The sequence below is a fragment of the Nanorana parkeri genome, unplaced genomic scaffold (assembly GCF_000935625.1).
Source record: "Nanorana parkeri isolate BGI_ZX_2015 unplaced genomic scaffold, ASM93562v1 scaffold149, whole genome shotgun sequence".
Classification (NCBI taxonomy): Eukaryota; Metazoa; Chordata; class Amphibia; order Anura; family Dicroglossidae; genus Nanorana; species Nanorana parkeri.
Window position 1 is genome coordinate 1,662,450 of NW_017306417.1, and position 20,786 is coordinate 1,683,235.

Consider the following 20,786-nt stretch of genomic DNA (forward strand, 5'->3'; position numbering starts at 1 on the left):
GATCTGCAAAAATGCTGCATGCACTATTTTGTGCAGATTGCACTGGACCGGAAGCAGACAATAATGTGTCACTTATTAGGGTGCCGCAATCGCAGGGGGAAGTTTTGTGAGCAGCTACCGCTCTGGAACGCATCGTAATTCGTGTGTACAAGCCCCAAGGGCCCAGTTCCACCATAAGGAGTGCATTCCAGTGCGTTCGGCCTCTGGAACGCAACCCGGCTTGTTCACTTTGTTTTGCGGTGGGAGGGGGCGTGGAGGTGCATTGAACTCAATGGCACCGCAGTCACGCTCCCTGCCCGCAGTGCGATCGCCGGCACCCAAACGTGTGACACATTAGTGAATGCGTTCCGGTCCAGTGCGATCTGCAAAAATGCTGCAAGCACTATTTTGTGCAGTTTGCACTGGACCGGAACGCAGGCACTAATATGTCATGCATTCGGGTGCCACAATCGTACTGCGTCCGGGGGGCGTGGCTGCGGTGCCATTGAGTTCAATGCACCACCACTCCCCCTCCCACTGCAAAACAAAGTGAGTTGGCCGGGTTGGTGACGGATCATATATGTGATTTAAGGCACCTGGGAGACGGTGACACGGCCGCTTCTAAACAGACATCTGGGTACAATCTACAGTGTTTATAGAAAGTATTTACCCCCCTTCTCCAGCAGTTTGAATTATCTTCTTTTTTTTTTTTTTTCATCATGCATTTTTCTATTTAAAAAAAATTATTTTATAAAATAGAACAATGCATGCTGGAAAAACCCCAAAACAATCATTCTTTTTTTTTCAAATACTGTTGCCATTGTTCACATCTGCTGCTAAAAATGTTCTATGTAAAAAATCCAGCTACTTTGGTATCTTCTACATCACTGACTCAGAACAAGTAGGCATATTAAGGGCTCTGAATTCACTCTTACCTTCCTGATCACTAGTGATGAGCCGAACACCCCCATGTTCGGTTCGTATTTCGAACATTCGAACGGCCGAAAAGTTCAAATACGAACTCGAACTCAATGCAAGTGAATGGGGGTCGAACGGGTCCACAGAACTGTGGCTGCAGTGGCCTGTGTCCCTTCAAACCCCCGCTGCTCTCCCTGCCTGTGTTGGCGGAGACAGCAGGGACACAGACCGATGCATGCCTTCGCTGCTCCTCATACCTCCGCTGCTGTCCCGGCCTCCGGTCCCCTGGTCCGTCGGCTTCTTCTCCGATCCGGTCCGGCTGCAGCTCCTCTGTCCCACCCCCGTGCCTCCTCTTCAGTGCAGGCTGGGAGCCATACCCAGCCTGCTATTGGATATTTTAAAATGCAATAGCCAATAGCAAGCTGGCTATTGCACTCGCCCACTGCCTGCTGTCAATCAGCATGGGAGGACCTGATAGAGAACTTTCTCCTTCAGGCCCCTCCTCTGCTGAGCCCTGATTGGGCAAAGTCTTGCACCTGACCTGTGGTCAGGTGCAAGACTTTAACAAATCAGAGCTTCATTGGGAATTTTGCATTATGGAATGTCCGCGGTCGAACAAACCGCGAACATCCCATAAAGTTCGGCGTTCCATGAGCGCTCGAACTGCCGATGTTCGATTCGAACTCATGTTCTAATCGAACACTCGGTTCATCCCTACTGATCACCAAACTTGTTCCAGGTCATAGTATGTAGAATTTTCCATCCCAGAAATACTATGGCCAGACAATGTGCTAATATGATCTATTGAAATGGTTCTAATGTATGGAGTCCCCTGCGGTGGGGTATTTTTTTTTTATGGGGGTAAGGTAATTGGGCACTATTTTTTTTTCAGAAAATAAAGGGCCCATTCACACCACATCCAGATCATCTCCAGACCAGACCAGATTGTTTCGGCGGGTTAGTGGCGGGGTTTGCCTGTGTTGGCAAAAATCCTAGCACCGGCCCTGATTCCTATGCTATTTCTGGCCTCTGTACCAGCGCAGTCAGTTCCGGAAAAGACCAGAAAAATACTGCATGTCTCATTTTGTCTGCACTGGAACGCATAGAAACGCATGGAACACACTGAAACACACTAGACTGCACCTGAAAGCCCATTTAGGCTAAAAAAAAGCACACAAAAAACCCAACTCCGAAATGTGGCATAATTGCGGTAAAATTGAGGTAAAAATGCAGCGAAAACGCAATGCACTGCGTTTCAGATCTGCTCCAGATCTGCTCCGGAAAATGGTGTGAACCCAACCAAAGGGTTGTTTGCAAATAAAATGGCATTGTTAAGTGCTCATTTTTGTCTAGGTGTTAAAAAAAAAGCTGTACTCACCCAAACAGGCGAGCCAAGATTTATGGGACCTTAGAACGCTGCTGCGGAGGGGGGAGAGAGGTTTTTTTTTTTTCTTGTACAATGTGTTTATTTGTTTTTCCATTTCCATCCAGCCTTTTAGTTATAATATATTTCAGTAAAAGGTTGCAATAGATGAAATTGTTACGGACAAAGAAATCTGAGTTGTGTGTTTGTTAGACAAAACAATAGTATAAATACAAACAGCAGGTGCACAGGACCGAAATGTCCTTCACAGTAAAGGAGGTGGAAAAGGTTGGACCATAAGGAAAGAACCAGGGAAAAGGGTAAAGGGAAGGCCGCCAACATTTCCATCTAACAGGTGTAATAAACCTTCATAGAAACTACAAGGTAGATGTAAATGTTCATCCCAGGGCTGCCAAATCCAAAAAATATTTGTCTAATGTATCGTACAGCCTTGTCTCTATCTTTCCGTGGATTAAAGTCCGTGTGATTCTAGATTGAATCTCTGCTACAGAAAGATTGGTGGATTTCCAAGCCTTGGCTATGGTTTACTTTGCAGCCGAAAAATTATACAAATCAATTTGAATTGGGACCTGTGATTATTTGGAGGTTTCAGGTTTAGTAGAGCATAGCTTGCTTGTAAGGACTTTATTTATTTATTATTTTGATCGATCAAAGTACTCACCTTTCCGCCGGCTTCCGTCGGAGATCCGGTGACGTCACGGACATCGACGTCACCGGACTCCTCCCCCCCTCCCCGAGTGGCTCTGTCGGCTAACGAAGGGAAGGGGGGAGGAGTCGGGTGATGTAGTTGTCCGTGATGGGAAACGAAGGGAAGGAGGGAGGAGTCGTTTGTTACCTGCAGTGGCTGAACTACCAGGCAAATACTGGGGCAGCACAGGGGCCTCGGCTGCGAGGACCCAGCAGCAGCCACCTGATACAGAGACCCGCCTCGATGTTCCCGGCCGCTGTCCCCCCACGCTGGTATGTTTTTTTACAGCACCCTGCTCAAGCTATAGAACATGGAATAGAATATGGCTGAAACTGACTATATTCTATTCCATGTTCTATAATGTCATTGTACTACTAGGAAACTACAAGTCGGCAGTTCAGCTGCGACTTGTAGTTCCCTGTATGATAGAAGGCTGTTTTAATTACTGTCCTCATGAAAGTACTAGTAATACAATGTCATTATAGAAACATTGAATAGAATATAGTTGAGTTCAAAAGTTACTGTACTATAATGGCATTGTATTTTCATGAGGAAAGTAATTAAAATAGCCTTGTATCATACAGGGAACTACAAGTCCCAGCATGCACTCACTGCTCCTGTACAACTCTCACATATCACGCAGGGAACTACTGCAGGGGGCTTGCATGCTGGAACTTGTAGTTCCCTGGGTGATTTATGTGGGGGGCGGTGTACAAAGACCATAAGGGCATGCTGGGACATGTAGTTCCCTGGGTGATGTGGAGAGGTGTACAGGGCCAATGAAGGCATGCTGGTTGTAGTTGAACTGCAAGTCCCAGCATGCCTTCATTCTTATATCCCAGGGTCGCAGGCACTGGTGTTCTGCTACTTGGGGGTTGGGGGAAGTCTCCTGCTTCATGAGTGCATCGGATGTGAAAACCAAAGAGAGAAACAAGAGGGCGCAAAACTAGGTCAGCTGACTGCCTGGACCGAACATATCAGGGAAGGTGACAGGAACAATAAATATATATGTATAATGTACTTACTTATGTGGGTCTGGGAACCAGATGTGAACCGGCCTGTGAGGAGGATCAGGATGTCCAGAATGTATGTTGAATGGCGGCTGATATAGTGCCTGAGGCTGCCACCATTCAACATACATTCTGGACATCCTGATCCTCCTCACAGGCCGGTTCACATCTGGTTCCCAGACCCACATAAGTAAGTACATTATACATATATATTTATTGTTCCTGTCACCTTCACTTATATGTTCGGTCCAGGCAGTCAGCTGACCAAGTTTTGCGCCCTCTTGTTGTTCTAACAAGGCTAGTTAGACCCCACAGAGCCCTGCTACCCTGGTGAGGCCCCCTCAAAGCTCTGGTGAGACCCCCCCTCTGTATGTGCCTTATAATTAATCGAAATTAGTCGATTCATCGATTTAAAAAAATCGAACAGGAAAATTGTAATCATTACCAGCCCTAATATATATACATTTTTTTTTTTAATAATAGCAAGAGAGGAGCCATTGATTTCTGGTGGTGGGCACTAAAGTGCAATCATCTAATACATGTAAACAAGAGACTTACAAAGAGATAACATGTATGCTAATTACATGTGCAGGCACTACTGCAATCTATGGCTTTTGTATTTTTTTTAGAAAGGTTCAATTTCCACTAGTGTGTTTTGCATGCACGTTATACATATTTTAAATAAATCACATTACTGTCAATGTGTCTCAACACATGCATGCACCTATGTACTTTTAGAAAATTATATATGCTGCGGTTTGACTGTGGGAAAATATGTGATCATAAATATCAGAAAAAACGGAATAGAAGTCCATGTTAAAGCAGAACTTTTGTCAAATTAGAACACACACATCCTGTGCATCCTTCTCCCCAATAATCATTGAAGCCCTATTCACACTTGTCCATTTTGATGCTTTAAAACTCTTGCATTTTCCTGCATGGAGATGCAAAACAAGTAAAATACTATACTTTCCTATGTGGCTGTTTCATATCCATGTGCTACAGTTTAGTGTGAAAGACAAAGGGAGACTCTATGGGCCCATACACACCTACATGTGTGCATTGCCATGAATGCTGAATGTACACAAAACAGTGTAAATTCAGCCTAAAAGCAACAGCAGGCATAACATTCTTTGGGTAAAGCTGGTCACGTGATCAAATGCCTTGGCTACACAGGGAGGATCAGCCAGTTTGACCACTAATCCTCCCCTTAACCAAAGATCATATAACATTTTTCCAAAGTATTTGGTCTAATGACCAGTGACCAAATCATTGCAGAACAGCGGTTTCTGAAGGTAAGTTTTCTTTTAACTTTGGTTACCTTTTATAACTTTATGGGACCGCATAGAGTAGAGAGGGGTCTTTTTCACTATATTTTATCTTTTCCCAAAAACCATTGTGTGCTAAAAAATATCCTAGCTGTGAACTTTTGACCGAGGTATCCTTGGAAACAAGTAAAACGCAACCATCTTATTAAAATACAGCTAAAGAAAACAAAAATAAATGAATTTTTATAAGCACGGAAGATATAAAGGGATCTCTGAAATGTCCAACATGATCAGAAAATTGGCATGGAACACAAGAATCTACGGGAATAATATTTTTTATGTAACCTCTACAGGAGATAAGTCTGGTTCCAATGTAAATGGCCCACTCAAATTTATGATGTGGTTATGATTAAGACTTAGTTATGAAATAAATGTTCAATTATGGACCACAGGAAGAATACTTACGCAAGTAAGATGACACTGAAATCCAGCCAATTCCAGGGATCACGCAGAAAAGTAAACTTTTCTAAACAGAAGCCCCTTGCAAGAATTTTAATCAGCGACTCTAATGTATAAATCCCAGTGAAGGTGTATCTGAAAGACACAATTAGAGAGACTTTGTGGTGTATGAATTATTCATGGACAAGGGACACAGAACGAAAGAAAACAATTATACCCTATGCTAAAAATAACAAAACAAAAACTTCAACTAATACATTTGAATAGAATTCCAATTTTTTTCAAGCTTCTTAGCCGCTTTAAAATAGTTGGGCTCATTTGTAATTCTTTACAGCGGCTTTGGAGATTATAAGCCTTTGCCAAACAGAACAGATGGGGGAGGCAGTGACACCCTATGTTAGTGATGAATACAGTGGTGTCACCTCCCCACCTGCAGCTTGCTGATTGGACAGTAAAAGAGCAGCAACACAATGATAAGACATCAACTCTGCTTTCTGTCAGCTTGCTCTCTGTCAATACATGTGCATGCAGCGGAGCATGCTAATGCTGCTTCTCCCTCTTTCAGTTGGAATGTTGCTGTGCAGGCTGACATCTAGACAGATTCAGGTAGTAATGCTAGTTGCATGTAAACTTATTTGAATTGTTTTTAAAGGAATAAACAAATCTGTATACCTGTTTGTATATCTGTCTGGAGCTCAGTTTTATTTTTAACATTACCAGCCAGCCCAGTCAGTGACCCACATTTGTGATGGGCTTGGGGAGTCCCTCTAGCCCTCACTCTGCTGTCTGCCCAATTTCTAAATATATATCACAGCCTGAATTCCTGGCATTCTGCCCACAGTTGTCATCTTCCTCTGTTTTAAATGAGAGTATACATTCAATTTTGCTTCCTTCTTGTAGAGGTTTCGTTGCAAAGTACCCTAGTTGTTTCTTGCTTGGGATAATGACCGTGTTCTATAAAACACAAGATCACCCTGGACTATGCACTACATATAGAAATTCCTGAGATTTCTTAGTAAGGTGGCCCACCCAATAAAGTCACTAGGCCCCCAACAGAATTGCAGTATATTTGCCCAGCCATCAGTAAATATGAGCAAATAAATTGTGGGACTGACTGCATGTCCTCGAACTTGAGAGCGTTCAGAGAAGGGCTACAAAATTAATAAAGGGGAAGGAAGGCCTGAGTTGTAAAGATTGCCTCCAAAAATTAAACTTGTTCTCCTTAGAAAAGAGGTGCTTAAGAGGGGACCAAATTGCAATTTTCTAAATAATTAATGGGGACCAAAATATCCTAAATAAGATTTTTACAGCAAGAACTCTATTGATGACACAAGAACACACAATTAGGTTAGAAGAGAGGTGGTTTGATCTTAGACTGTGCATGTTTTTTTTTTTTTACTACTTCCACAGTCAGTAGTATCCGCTGATAGCATTGATAAATTCAAGAGACCTTTAGATTAGTTTTTTAGTTCACTAAATATACAAGGATATGGGAACTACTAGAGCCAAGTATATACAGACACACACCTGCCCACCCACCCACATACATACACAGGTTGAACTGGATGGACCTGTGTCTTTTTCAACCTTAACTACTATGTAACTATGATAATAATTTGTTTCAGGGACTCTAGCCCATGCAGACCACAAAAACCGATTGCCTTCACAAGCAAGGGTTGTTGTTTCTCTGCAATTGCTTTGGGATTATGATATGATAAGAATAATTGATAAGAAGATATTGATAAGAAGACAGTTAAAAACCCTTCCTCGAGTTCCTCTTTAGCCCCCATTTACACCTGAGCATTTTGAAGCGCGTTTCCAGTAGCTCTTCAATGCTCTTCACTCAGATGTCCATGTTATTTTACTGTGTCCATTAAAAATCTGAGCGATGTGTTGTTGCTCAAAGCTCAAAAAAATGCAGAAGCTTCTTTAAGGCATGGTCACGTGTTTTTTGCTCCAACAAAATTTAAAAGGAGCGCCTAAAAATGCCTAAAAACGTGTGTACAAAAGACCAAACAAGCCGACGCTCAGGTGCTAATAGGTGCCAATGTGTATGCTAGTGTTTGAGATCCAAAAATAAAGCAAGTTCCTCCAAGACATTAGATTTCATAAATGATATTAAGCATGTATAGATACTTACTCTACATTCTTGGCCCATTCCGGGGGATTACTCATGGTCATGAACACACAGTTGGTGAGGATAGTGAACATTATGAGCATGCTGAATAATGTATACCATTGTCAAGGAAGCTAAGCAATAATGTGGTTTGTTATAGGAGTCACTAAAGCAAAATAAATATGGCAAATGAATTGCTCTGACACCGTTGTTGTAATGTAATGTCATTTCCTTATTACAGCACAAAGGGCTGCTACCCTACAGAGTTAAATATAAGCTTTGCTTATGCTTTTTTTCCTTCCATTTCCAGAATACATACAGGTGAAACAAAACCACTTATTGAAAGAGAGAGAACAGCCATTGTGGCAGACATTAAATCAAATAGTGACTCACAAAACAGTGAATAGGAGCAGCGATTGAGAGGAAGAAAGAAAACAAAATTTATGGAACCCCAGCAGACTAAATAGCATGATTCTCACAATGTGATTTCTGCTGTAACAGGAAAATAAGCGAAATATGTGGCTTTAAAATGACAGCCGCATATGTACCTTATATAGACATAGAAGTGAAATGTGCAAAGTGTGCATTGTAAAACTTTCAATAAGGAATGAATCTATGCTTTCAATACTTTTTAAAACTTCCAATAAGGATTGTATAACAGCACTAAGCTTTACAAACTAACCAGTGTATTGTAGCTCCAACCGATAACACTAAGCTGCCTTTGATGTTGATCTCAGCAGCATCTCATTTCTATTGTAAACTGCTGACGTGCCATTTACTGCAAGTATAGGTTTATGGAGCATCATTGCATTATTTAATTACAATAAAACCTTTGGCAATATCATGTAAGATTAACTAAGTGCTTCCACTTGTACTCTTTATTTACAGCACTTCCCAGAACACCGCTTATGTGTCTCCAGAGCCTGACAATGGAGACAGTAGAGAAGGTGTACTTCCCTTTCCCTACCACACAATGATAAGCAGGAGTGATTGCTACAGCAGGGCCGATGCACTTGGGCATGGTTATGAATATGCAAATAGCGACTTTGAGAAGGTTTTTGTTTGCATAGTTACAGTATGTTAGGATCATAAAAACATGTAAAAACATTGCTAATAGGGTATAAGCTAACAGAAGCAGCGTCTCTTTGACGTTATAGGCTATGGTCACAGGTTTGCTTAAGGGTGGCCCTTTTGTGAGAAAAATATGGTGCATGCCAAAGCAGTCATTCTTCTGAAAATGCTTTCTGATTGTCATGGTGAACCAGTGCCTTCAATACTTTCTGAGTCAAAGCCCCTATAAACATTCAGCTTTGGAGTTCTGACTTCACTTCCACAGTGTATCCCAACTACTAAGTGTGTGCTTAGGAGCACCTAGAAAAAACTTCCATCTCACTTGCAAATCTTTAGTTGTTTATTTATTACAGGTATTTATATAGCACTGTATAGGAAGAAAAAAGTGAAAGCAAGGGTTTGTAGAGAGATATATCCAACCATGCGTAAAAATATATCAAATTTATTGTACATAAAATTAGTTACAGTAAAATAATTCTTAGTCATTGCAGTTGATTAAACTCATAAATAATATTATTACATACATTAATGGATGCAATATCCCAATTTTTGACCAACATGATTCATCCTTTCCTATTGGATAGCCCAAAATACATATTTTATTACATTGTTAAAATTCTGATACATATCAGCCATAGTTCATTCTAATTAATCCGTTCATTGGTGTAATCTCCAAGGTGTGTCTGACATAATTCATCTCAGCATGATTCATACCTACGCTTTTCACATTTAAGCTCCTTCAGGGGATCAGATTAATCTATCAAATGGAAATTTGTACATACAATTAATTTACATTGTATATCTTCACGTTTGGGCATGTCCATCTTAATGTAATGCCTATGATAAGTGGAGGAATCTAAGGTCCCTATCTCACATGCATACATTTGAGGGGCAATTTACACAGGAGCCAATGTGTCACGCTTACTGTATGTGCAAGGAGTGGATCGCAACTGCGGAGGGGATATACTGGTGGTGAATATAGACGGCTTCTTAGGCTTGATTCTCAGGCGTCACTCCCAGTCTTAACGGGGAGTTTGAGACTCTTGCATCACAGCCGTGAGTAACAGAAAATTGGAGCAGTGCTATTTACTTCATAGCAGACTACTCTAATAATTAAAGTCAAGGATGAATTTGTAAATGTTTGCAATGAGAGGACTCCACTGTTATATGGTTAAGCAAGCAGGTATTTCCCAGAACTCTGATGCAGGTGCATTAACACAGCCTTGGTACATATATGCAGGAAAGCTGACAGTCAATATCATGCTCCAACTGGAGCTATACTTGTGATTGGATCTGATGTGGAGCAGCTCTGTTGCAGATCTCAAGTCTGGGGGATAGGTGGTCCGTCACTGGCAGTATGGGGGTCCAGGCAGGCTTGGTTCAGGAGGCAGCAGGCATTCTGACTCCAATTGTGGAACGCCATGCTGCCTCAGCTGGGGCTTTAAATAGCCCGAGGATATGGGAGGAGCCGCCGGCCGGAACGAACGGCTTCCGCGTTCCACCGTGGAACGCAGGCCGCTCGCCTCACAATCAGGAAGTCGAGCGGCTTCCGCGTTCCGCCGTGGAACGCAGAGCGGCCGCCACAGTACATGGTGGGACCGAAGCAGCCTGGTCCCGAGGGGAATCGTCACACAATGAACCTTTCAGCATGTCTTTGTAGTGTGGGAGGACACCAGAGTACCAAAAGGGAAACCCATGCAAGCACAGGGAGAACATGCAAACTCCTTGCAGATATTGACCGGGCCAGGATTTGAACCAGGGACCCCCAGTGGTGCAATGCAGAAGCGCTAATCACTACACTACTATGCTTTGTTAGAAACAGTAGAACAGCCATTTGTACTAGGTGCTCTTAACCACACACTTAGACGTTGTTCATCTGTTGAGCGATCGGATTATCATGATCAGAAAGGCAGCAGACTAGGCCCGCAATTGGGCCCTGACCTCTACCATAAACTAAGCTCTGGTGAAGAATATGCATTCCATGTTTCAAGCAATTGAATTAACCCCTATCCATTGGTCCAGTACTATCACACCTACCAGATGTGTCCCAAGGCAATCACTCAGAAAATTCTGTAGCAGGAAGATAAGCATTAAAGCCCTGGAAAAAGCATATTCAGAAGCAGCTTCACAAGAACAGCCCAAAGATCTGTCAAACTTTAAAAAAGGGCACATGGTAATTGTTGCTCAATCCCACAAAATGCAATCCTCAATCACTATATGTGAAAGGGTTTGCCGAACTGTCATGTCAATATTCTCCTGACCAGAATTTTCTCCTTGCTGACCCAAGCAATGTATACAAAATTGGTAGGATCGGTCAAATGTCTTCTGCATCCAGCACTTCTGTAACCATAGCCTAAGTATTTCTTAATTGATAGGTTTCCATTAAAAGAAACATGTCAATATTCAAACGTTGAAGCTGTGCTTGCTGAGAATGCCCACAACTTGGCGCCCAAGCAATGTTATGGTCTCAATACTTTGAGTAATGGAGATAAGGAAGCTTGACTTTTCTATGACTTTCATTTGAGCATATCTGCTACGGGTCTATGACTCAGATGTATTAAAGCTTGGCAGAGCCAGACAACTAACACTGAGGCTCCTAGTCCTGTAAAAACACTGTAAAGCTTCTGGGCAGAAGGAATGTTAAAAGACAGGTGCACTTTTGGGCATTTTTTACTAAAATGGTTCCTCCTCTCCCTCTTTTGAGCAGCCAGATGTATTTCTTAACTTACCTCCTGTCAACAGATCCTCACCACCTGATGTTGCCTCCTACCACTAGGCACTGCTTGTCCTACAGGCACTGCACATATCTGAAGCTGTACCACAGATGAACTCTTTTACCTCTTTAGGGCACAAATAGGCAACAAAAATAGGTGGTTCCAATTACGATAACAACTCACTTCCCAAAACTTTAGACAGCCCTTAAATGACTATTATACATACTATGCATTTCATAAAGGATATGAGTGTACCAGTATTTTTATAGCTGCTTGACGCACAGGGTTGAAGGGTGTTAAAATGTACAAGGCAGACGTGGCACTGAAGCGGAAGATTGCCTTCCCTTTATTCAATACTATAAAGGTCTGAAACAGAAAAAAAAAGTCAAACACATGCATTTCTTTTTTTGGCGAACTGCATTTTTTTAATTGAACATGACTGTATAACATCCGGATAATAAATAAACTGTCATGCACAATTGTAACTTTACGTTTCATCTGTATATTTTAGTATGGTAGAGGCAGTGCTTTCTCTCTCATGATATCACATTATTATTCTATATGATCATTTTTATTTAAACAATTATAGGTATCTGTCTTAAAAGGTTGTACCTATTTGTGTTATCTTCCTTCATCCTAATTTGTATCACTTTGCGCAGTGTCACAGGATAAGATGGCATTATTTAACTCATTGATAGTCATAATCAAAATAATAATAATGAATCTCATTTTAATGGCAAGGCAGAATGGGAGGATATAGAAGCCTTGGCAACAGTATTTTGTTTTGTTTTTTAGGCATGTATGAGCTGTATTGTACTATGCAGTCAAGAAGCTCAGTAGGTAACAATATGTTAGACCCTTGCCCCCATCATCACCGAAGCGCCACCCTTGTTCAAAATCCCATTCATGCACAGTGCACTCTTCCCCCGTCGCAGCTGCTGAGCAACAGAAGAGAGAGCACTGCTCAAGTTGGGGGTTCTGAACAAGAATGGCTCTCACTCCTGTGATGCTGGGGGCAGTGGCGTAGTTAAGGCATTGCACATATAGCACATGCTCTAGTGCCACTTGAAGGGTGCTGCTTTGTGGGCCAGCGAAAGTTCACTGACCCAGAGAGGCAGCAGACAGCAGTTGTCATTATTCAACCCTCGCTGGCTGACACTGCAGGTTAGTTGCTAGGACACCAACCAGTCATAGCAACTAGCCTGTAGCTGGAGGGTTGAATAATGACGGCAGACTGCCACTGTCATTATTCAGCTCCTTGGCTGCTGGTGATTGGTTGCTAGGACCACCTGGCATCCTAGCAACCAACCACCAGCAGCCAGAGAACAAGACAGCACAGTTACAATACAAGTCAAGACCATACAAGTGAGAGCTTGCGATCTAAAATAAACAAATTAATTAGACCCAGTATCAAAATCTGAGTGGAGAAAGCAACATAAGGAGTCAATCAGTTCATGTACCGGCAAGAAGCATGCTGATAGGTGGGGAGATCAGAAAGGTGGAGAGATGACCTCATTACTGTGTTGCTTCTCCTTTTACTGTCCATTTACAGGCTAGGGCAGGTCCGGGGAAATTGGAGCTTAGAGGAAGTGGGTTGAAAGATTCCAGCCATCAGACTAAGGACATCTAGTGGCATAACACAAAAAAAGTATGGCAAGGGAAATCTTTGGATTGAAGGTGAATACTGAAGCAAAAGCTGTTTTTCTTAGTTTATCTATTAATGTGATATGTATTTTTATATTTCAGATTTGTTCTGCATTAATACTCACAACCCCTAATACTAAACACTTGACCTTTTAAATGGACAGCTTTTTGGAGAGAAGATCCTCTTATCAAATCCAATCCCACTGCCACTCCCCGAAACAAAACTGTTCTTACACCTCCACCTCTCACCTGGTGTCCTGCATATCCAAACCTTGTATATGGTAACTCCTTTTGTAGCAACTTTTATACAGGAAATACACAATATCTGCTAGTTATCGATACAATTTTTACTGCATTTTGTCTGTTATCTAATCTATGTACCGTTAGCAATTGTGATTTTGTGTACTTTTTTTCACAAGGTGCATGTTATTTGTTGACGCTGAACATATATCACATACCATGTGGACTATAAAACCTGCTGGGTGTGCTGTCTGATATTTCCTATTGTGTAATTATCTGGAACTTATCTTGAGGAAGTTACCTTATTGTTACATCACCTGGCTTCAGTATATAGTTTGCTATGAATAGATTATAATTTGAGTGTACATTTGCCATTTGTATATACCAATAATTCTCCTACCCAGATGTGTTCAAAGGCCAACTAATAGATCAGAGCAAAATGAAATCCACTCTCTTAGCAAATGAGATAATCCTGTCTCTCACAGACCTTAACCACTTAAAGGCCATAGTGTTTCACCCCCTTCCTGGCCAGGCCATTTTTCAGTATTCAGTGCTGCGGTACTTTGACTGATGTTTATTCTGTCATGCAACACTTTACTGAAACGATTTTCATACCATTTTTTGGGGACAGATAGAGCTTTCTTTTGGTGGCTTTTATTCACCAATGGGGTTTTTATTTTTTACTATATAACAAAAAAAGTACCATAAATTTTGAAAAAAAACATGTTTCCCTATAAAATTTTATTAAACATTTATTTTTACCCCAATTTTTTGGTACAATATAAAAGACGGGGTCACGTCGGGTAAATAGACACTAAACATGTCAACCTTTAAAATTGCGCACGCCCGCGAAATCGCAGAAAACGACCGCAGCCAAAATTGGCCATAGGCGACGCTTTAAACGCTTTTACCGCTCATCAGTTTAGTGTTATCAGTGATTGATGGCCCTAGAATTATTGTTCTCACTGCGACGTTCGCGGCGATATGTAACATGTGCTGCATAATGGGGGCAATCGTCGGTTTCGTACATAGGCACACCCGACGCATGTTTGCGTGTGTATGTGGGGGGCGGGGGACTTTAAAAATAATTTTTGTGTTTTTTGAAAAAAAAATTTTAGCTTCTTTATTTTTTTTAATGCTGTAATTTTTTTTTTTTTGACTTAACGTTATTGCTATAACATAGGGGACTAAGGAATCCCCTATGTAATAGCCAGTTCACCAAACAGGTCCTCTTTATGGAGACATCAGGGGTCTCCAAGACCTCTGATGTCACCTAGGGACCCCCAGAGAAGCTGATGAAGCAGAGATCTGCTCCATCAGCTTCTCTCCGGTGTTCTGCATCACTACATCACTTCCTGCATTCGGGGACAGGAAGAGAGATCAAAGGGATGATCAAGTAATGATCTCCCTTTGATCTCCACAGCGGACATACATCGCTGGCTGTTTACATGCTAACAGTTTTCCCTCTCGTGTGCGGTGCTCAGCGCGCGCACGAGAGGGGGGAGGGGCAGGACGTCTTAAGACGCCCGCCCGCTCTGAGCAGACTTCCGTCTGGCCGTTCACGAACGGCCGTGGACGGAAGGTGGTTAAAGGGGTTCTAAACCCTCCGGTTTTTTTGCCTATGTCTACTGCTAGCATGCAGTAGATATAGGCAAGGAGTGTAAAAAAAAAAAAAAACGCTTAAAATCCTTTTAAACTTACCTTGTTATCGCCGCTCGTTCCCGCACCGAGTAGGAGGAGTAGAGTAGCAGGAACTGCTTGTACGGCCGCAAAGGATCTTGGGGCGGGCGCATGCGCAGTTCCGATTCTCGGCCGGGAGACGAGCAGAGACTCAAGGTAACTCTATGGACGCGTGCACCCGCCTGCAGACACCGCTGGATCGGAGAGACAGAGCAGTCAGCGCTGGATCGGAGTGACGTCACACCGCTGGAGGGACAGATGAAAACATGGGGAAAGAAGAGGAAGATCGGAAAAAGAGACATCATTTAAGGTAAGTGCTAACATTTACATTGGGGGGAGGGAAAAATGTTTTTGCCTTTAATGTCACTTTAAGGACCTTCTCAGACGGGCAGTCTAATCAGGTCTGCCTGTCAGCTTCTCATGCAGGTCTGATCGAAAGGGCAGCCAGATCTAAATGGACATGCGTTCATTCACATCCGATTGCCCCTGACTCCGGCCAGGTCAGGAAAACAGACCTGATTGTGATGGATTGTGGGCAATCTGATGTAAATGGACACATGCCGACTACATCCAACTCCCCAGAGTCCTAACATTAGTTCGGGAAGTTCAGTCTTTTTCTCCATCACAAGACAGAAATGTCACAACGGTGACATCTGTTCCATACTGCTCCTGTCAGCAGGGATTCTTACACGGACCCCCTGATTATCAAAACTGACAATGCCCATCCCTCAATGGGGTAATCCCCACGCAGTTCAGTCTTCTCCCCACAAACATTAAAATAAATATTTTACTTTGAGACACTATTCTAACCCTGAGGGAAGTTAGAAAAATCCATAAAACCCTAGGGGTACTGTCCCCAATGATGTCAATAACATCTTCTCCAGCCTTTCCACAAAGCAGAGATTTGGACATTTTAATGTTTGAAAACAAAAACAAATTCATGGTATCTGCTTGACCAACAAGGCGATTTTCTTCCCATTACAAATCTTCAACAAACATACGGCTTTCCACCTCATCACTTTTAGAAAAGTACCACACACAAGAAATCACTCTCATAGCTTTACCGTTACCTTAGGGAAAAACATGAATGCCTCCCATGCACACCCCATTAAAATAGCAGCAAGATTACATTAGTACAACAATCACCCATAGACGCACAGGCCAACATACATACAGAATGGATCCAGCATAGAAAAGCTGTTTTGAGAGAGACTCGTAGAGAAGTTTGATTTAAACTTTTTCGCAGGGCATATTGGGCATTTAACATTACTCTAATCCTTCCACCCTGCAAGGATGGTATACACAGTACTATATGTTCCCAATAATTTTGGTTTTATTTACCTCCAGTTTTCATAACTCAAAAATGGCTGTTTTTGTTAATGGATTGTTGCAGTCATAGTGATAAATTAGAAAAGTGTTGCCAATATTAACTATGGACGGCTAAGGGACGTTTTAGGATGCCCACCCGCTGCCAGAAGGCTCCTGCCGGCTGTTTCTATAATGGAGAGGGATTCGAATTTCTGTCTAGAATTGCTGTTTGTATCCACATTAGGGAGATTCACCTTCTTTATTTGTCCTCGTTATCAGTGAAAATGAAAGAAAATCCCACATTTTGGGTTGTCAACAGAACAAGAATAGATGGAAAATCTTTCAATGGGGTGTGATGTTGGGGAGCTCACAGAGCACTCACACAGCGTTTTTCCATTAAAGTCTTTATTGGTCTTTCAACAGCAGATACTTAAGGAAGCCCAACATTAAATAGCTTGTCTTCAGCAGAATATATATATTGGCTCACCAATCACCGAGTTGTTCCATACACTCACGGTGTCCCAGTCATTTAATAGTTCTCTCTTGCAGAACTGCTGCTCTGGCCTCAATCTTCAGGGCTACTGTCTGGTTCCCCCAGACAATCTCACTAACGTGCCAATCCTCATCATAGGCTTCACAAACCTGGCCCCCACACTGACTCCTGGGTGGAGCTCTCCTGTCTTCCAGGTGGAGCCCTGAACACATCCCAGCACCCTCTTCATGAGGGATGTACACAGGTGCACAATTAGATGCTGGTCACTACTAACTCATGGACCCAGGACTGAAGATTTCGCCCCACCCAGAGCTCTAGGAAATCTCCTGGCTCCAGTATATAGTTACATAGTTACATAGTATTTGGGGTTGAATAAAGACATACGTCCATCAAGTCCAACCCATATAGGTCCACGCATCATCTCATTTTTAGGGATACTGGTATCCCTGGATATTACGGTCCCTGAAGAAATTGTCCAAAAGTTTCTTGAACAAATCTACACTCTTTGCTGAAATCACTGCCAATGGCAGTGAGTTCCGGACCTTAACCGCTCTTACTGTGAAGAACCCTCTTCGCCCATTGTGCTGGAATTTTTTCTCAACCAACTTTAGGCGGTGCCCTCTAGTCTTTGTAATGGAGTTAATCTCAAACAGTTTGTTGCCAATGTTGCTGTCACCGTTGAACTTCTTGTACATGAAAATCATATCCCCCATTAATCTCCTTAATTCCAGTGTAAACATGTTTAAGGTCAGAAGCCTTGTCTCATAGCTCTGCTCCTCCATTCCCCTAATTAGTTTTGTTGCCCTCCGCTGGACTCTCTCCAGTTCAAGGACATCCCTTCTCAGTACCGGCGACCAAAACTGGACCGCGTACTCCAGATGTGGCCGAACCAACAATCTATATAGAGGCCCAATTATAGACTTGTCCCTACAATACAAGAACAGTATCGGACCCAGCACAGATCCTTGAGGCACACCGCTCATTGCACTAGCCCAGTCCGAAAAGGTGCCATTTACAGATACTCTCTGGACCCGTTCCCGTAGCCAGTTCTCTATCCACCTACACACCACCTAATCTATGCCCATAGCCCTTAGGTTGTGTAGCAAGCGCTTGTGTGGTACCATATCAAATGCCTTTGAGAAATCCAGGTATACCACATCCACCGGCCTCCCTCCATCCATATCTCTACTTACCAGTCACTAAGGATTCCTTAAAAATTAGGAATAATGGTCTTGTTATAACCTGGCTTAGTTCCCTAAATACCTTGGGGTGAAGGTTATCTGGTCCAACTGCTTTATTTGCATTGAGCATTTTAAGTCTTTGTTCTATTCCGCTTTCCGTCAACCATTGCGGTATATTATCGGTTGAACTATGTGATTTAGCACGTACGTTGAACCCGTTTCCCTCCTGAGTGTATACTGAGGAGAAAAAATTGTTCAGCACCTCGGCCCTCTCCCTATCACTTGTGAGTAACTTCCCGTTTTTGTCCTTCATTGGGCCTATCTGCTCCTTTCTTACCTGTTTACTGTTAATATATTGGTAGAATTTTTTTTTTTACTATCTGTGGCTATATGCTTTTCACATTCTATTTTAGCTTCCCGGATTACTAGTTTGCATTTTTTGTTACATTCCTTGTAGTTAAGGAACGCCAATGCCGTCCCTTTCATCCTATATTTTATAAATGCCATTCTCTTTGCCTTAACATGTAGTTTTACAGTTTTATTTAGTCATATCGGTTTAGTCTTTGATCTTTTGTTTTTGTTACCCAATGGCATACACTTTGAAATGGCAATATGTAATGTGTTCCTGAAGCAGTCCCACATTTGGTCTGAGTTTAGGTTGTGAAATGAGTTATCCCATTTTATTTCCCCCACTAGTTTGCATAACTTATCGAAGTTGGCCCTTCTGAAATTAACGGTTCTTGTCCGTCCCTCCCTCTTTCCTTTCCTATATTTAATATTGAAAGTAATCACATACGGAGCCACTTGTTAAGGTCCCTCAACGTGCACAGTATCCCAACTAGGATCCAGAAAACAAGGAAAGGACTGAAAAGGCAGTTCTTTCCTGGTACAAGTACTTTCTTCCTGGAGCCACTCAGCCCCTCTGGCAGAGAATCCTGGGTCACTTTGAGGCCACATAACACAGTGATATTGCCACACAATGCCACAGGGGACATAGGTTCTGGTAACCCTGCTGACCACCAGAGATTTTCCTCACTTTGGAGGGATTTCCTTTCACTTCCTGTTGTGGCTATCAACTATCAGCTATCAAATCTCACCAATGGGGCGCAGATGGCATAAAAGCTGGCAGTGGTTATAACTCTCCCTTACTCTATCCAAAACTAAAACTAAGTTCTAATACCAAATAATACCAAAATAAAACACATATGGGGATACTGGGCGGCTTAGATGTATTATAAAAAAGATTAGTTTTTCAAATACGCTGTAATTCAAGTCACCTAATAGGAGTTAATAATAGTCTCAAATTTGAAGAATGTTGTGTTAAGATAGGAGGGAGGCATAAAGGACGTACCTCACTTCTTCATTACCAGACAAGGATTTTATGGTACAGGTCAAAGTTGCTTTGTCACAGAGTTGTCATCATTATGTGTGTTTTAAGTTGTAATGTGTAATCTAAAATACTAAATTGTTGGAAGGATGGAAATTGCTATTGTTACTCAGAACAAATGATGAACCAGCATGCAGAAGCACAATTGGGAGAGAGTTGTCACTATAATAGGAGCTTTTATGAAATTGCATTAACGTGTTAACCCTTACACGAGACTTTAGAGATCTTTAAGTATCTGTACCCATACTGTCTCTAAGGCCAGGAGCAAATGCATCTCATACCATTAAGCCAGTGCTTATTTTGTTCACTTCCATCTTCCACAATTGGAGGTAATGCCTGAACAAAGGAAAGTCTGGCTTTGCCTGCTTTCCCCCTTAACCCCATCTAAACACAAAGGAAAGAAGATAGTATTTAGGTTCCATTGTTTAATGTAGACTTGTAGACTGGAGCCAGTTCCACTGTATAAGGCTGCTAAATTACTGGGCACACCCTGATATCACTCATAAAAACAAAATTAAGTGAATACCTCAATAAAGTATTCAAAAGTCATTATAACCCATTACTTTTAAGTAAACTGAACAGATGAAGACTTCCTGTAGTTCTGTAATGCACATGGACTTCCTTGCACAAAAGCTTTCGTTTTGCACTCAAGCAAAAAAAAATATTTGCTAATTGATATATTAATGCAATTTCTTAGAATGATTAACCTGATTTCAATTTACTACACTTAAAGTGCTGGAATGTGTCCAGTAAGTACATAGTTCTAGCTAGCAGAAGAATATACGGGAGGTGAAATTATCCTTCTAGCCTCTGTAGCTGTACAACCAAACACCATGCCTTGTTCCTTCTTAAACGGGTTTTTCTGTTTTAAGCCTGTACATTTTGCAATTGCTTCATGTACAGTATGTCCTGACTCTTATATGGTAAAGGCCCAAACTGGCATGATTGAGGTTTTATGTCATTGTTCACTCTAAAGACATGTGTCGCTGAGCATTTGTTCATGTCAGAACTAGACATGTGCAAAACAAACAAAAATAGTTTCAGACGAAACAAATGAAAACGAAAAACATCTTCATTTGTATTGTCAAAGGAAACACATTTTTATGTTGTTTCGGATTCAAGGAGCAAAGAGCCTCCGAATCCGCACACTGAAACCGCAGAATGAGCGGCGGCTCTTGGTATACCTAGATCTACTCCAAAATGGCGGCACGCATGTGCAGAACGCGCCGGTGGCCAATATGGCCGT

At 42.0% G+C, this 20,786-nt stretch overlaps 1 protein-coding gene across 1 annotated transcript in view; it reads right to left on the minus strand.

Moving 5' to 3' along the window:
• LOC108785199 (sodium channel protein type 2 subunit alpha-like) overlaps positions 1 to 20,786 on the minus strand; it is a 167,403-nt gene that overhangs the window by 86,851 nt on the left and 59,766 nt on the right. The window contains exons 8-10 of the mRNA XM_018554236.1: positions 11,855 to 12,018; positions 7,847 to 7,936; positions 5,713 to 5,841 (exon numbers count right to left, since the gene is read on the minus strand). Of these exons, the coding sequence (XP_018409738.1) occupies positions 5,713 to 5,841; positions 7,847 to 7,936; positions 11,855 to 12,018 (383 nt within the window). The remainder of the gene's footprint in view (positions 1 to 5,712; positions 5,842 to 7,846; positions 7,937 to 11,854; positions 12,019 to 20,786) is intronic.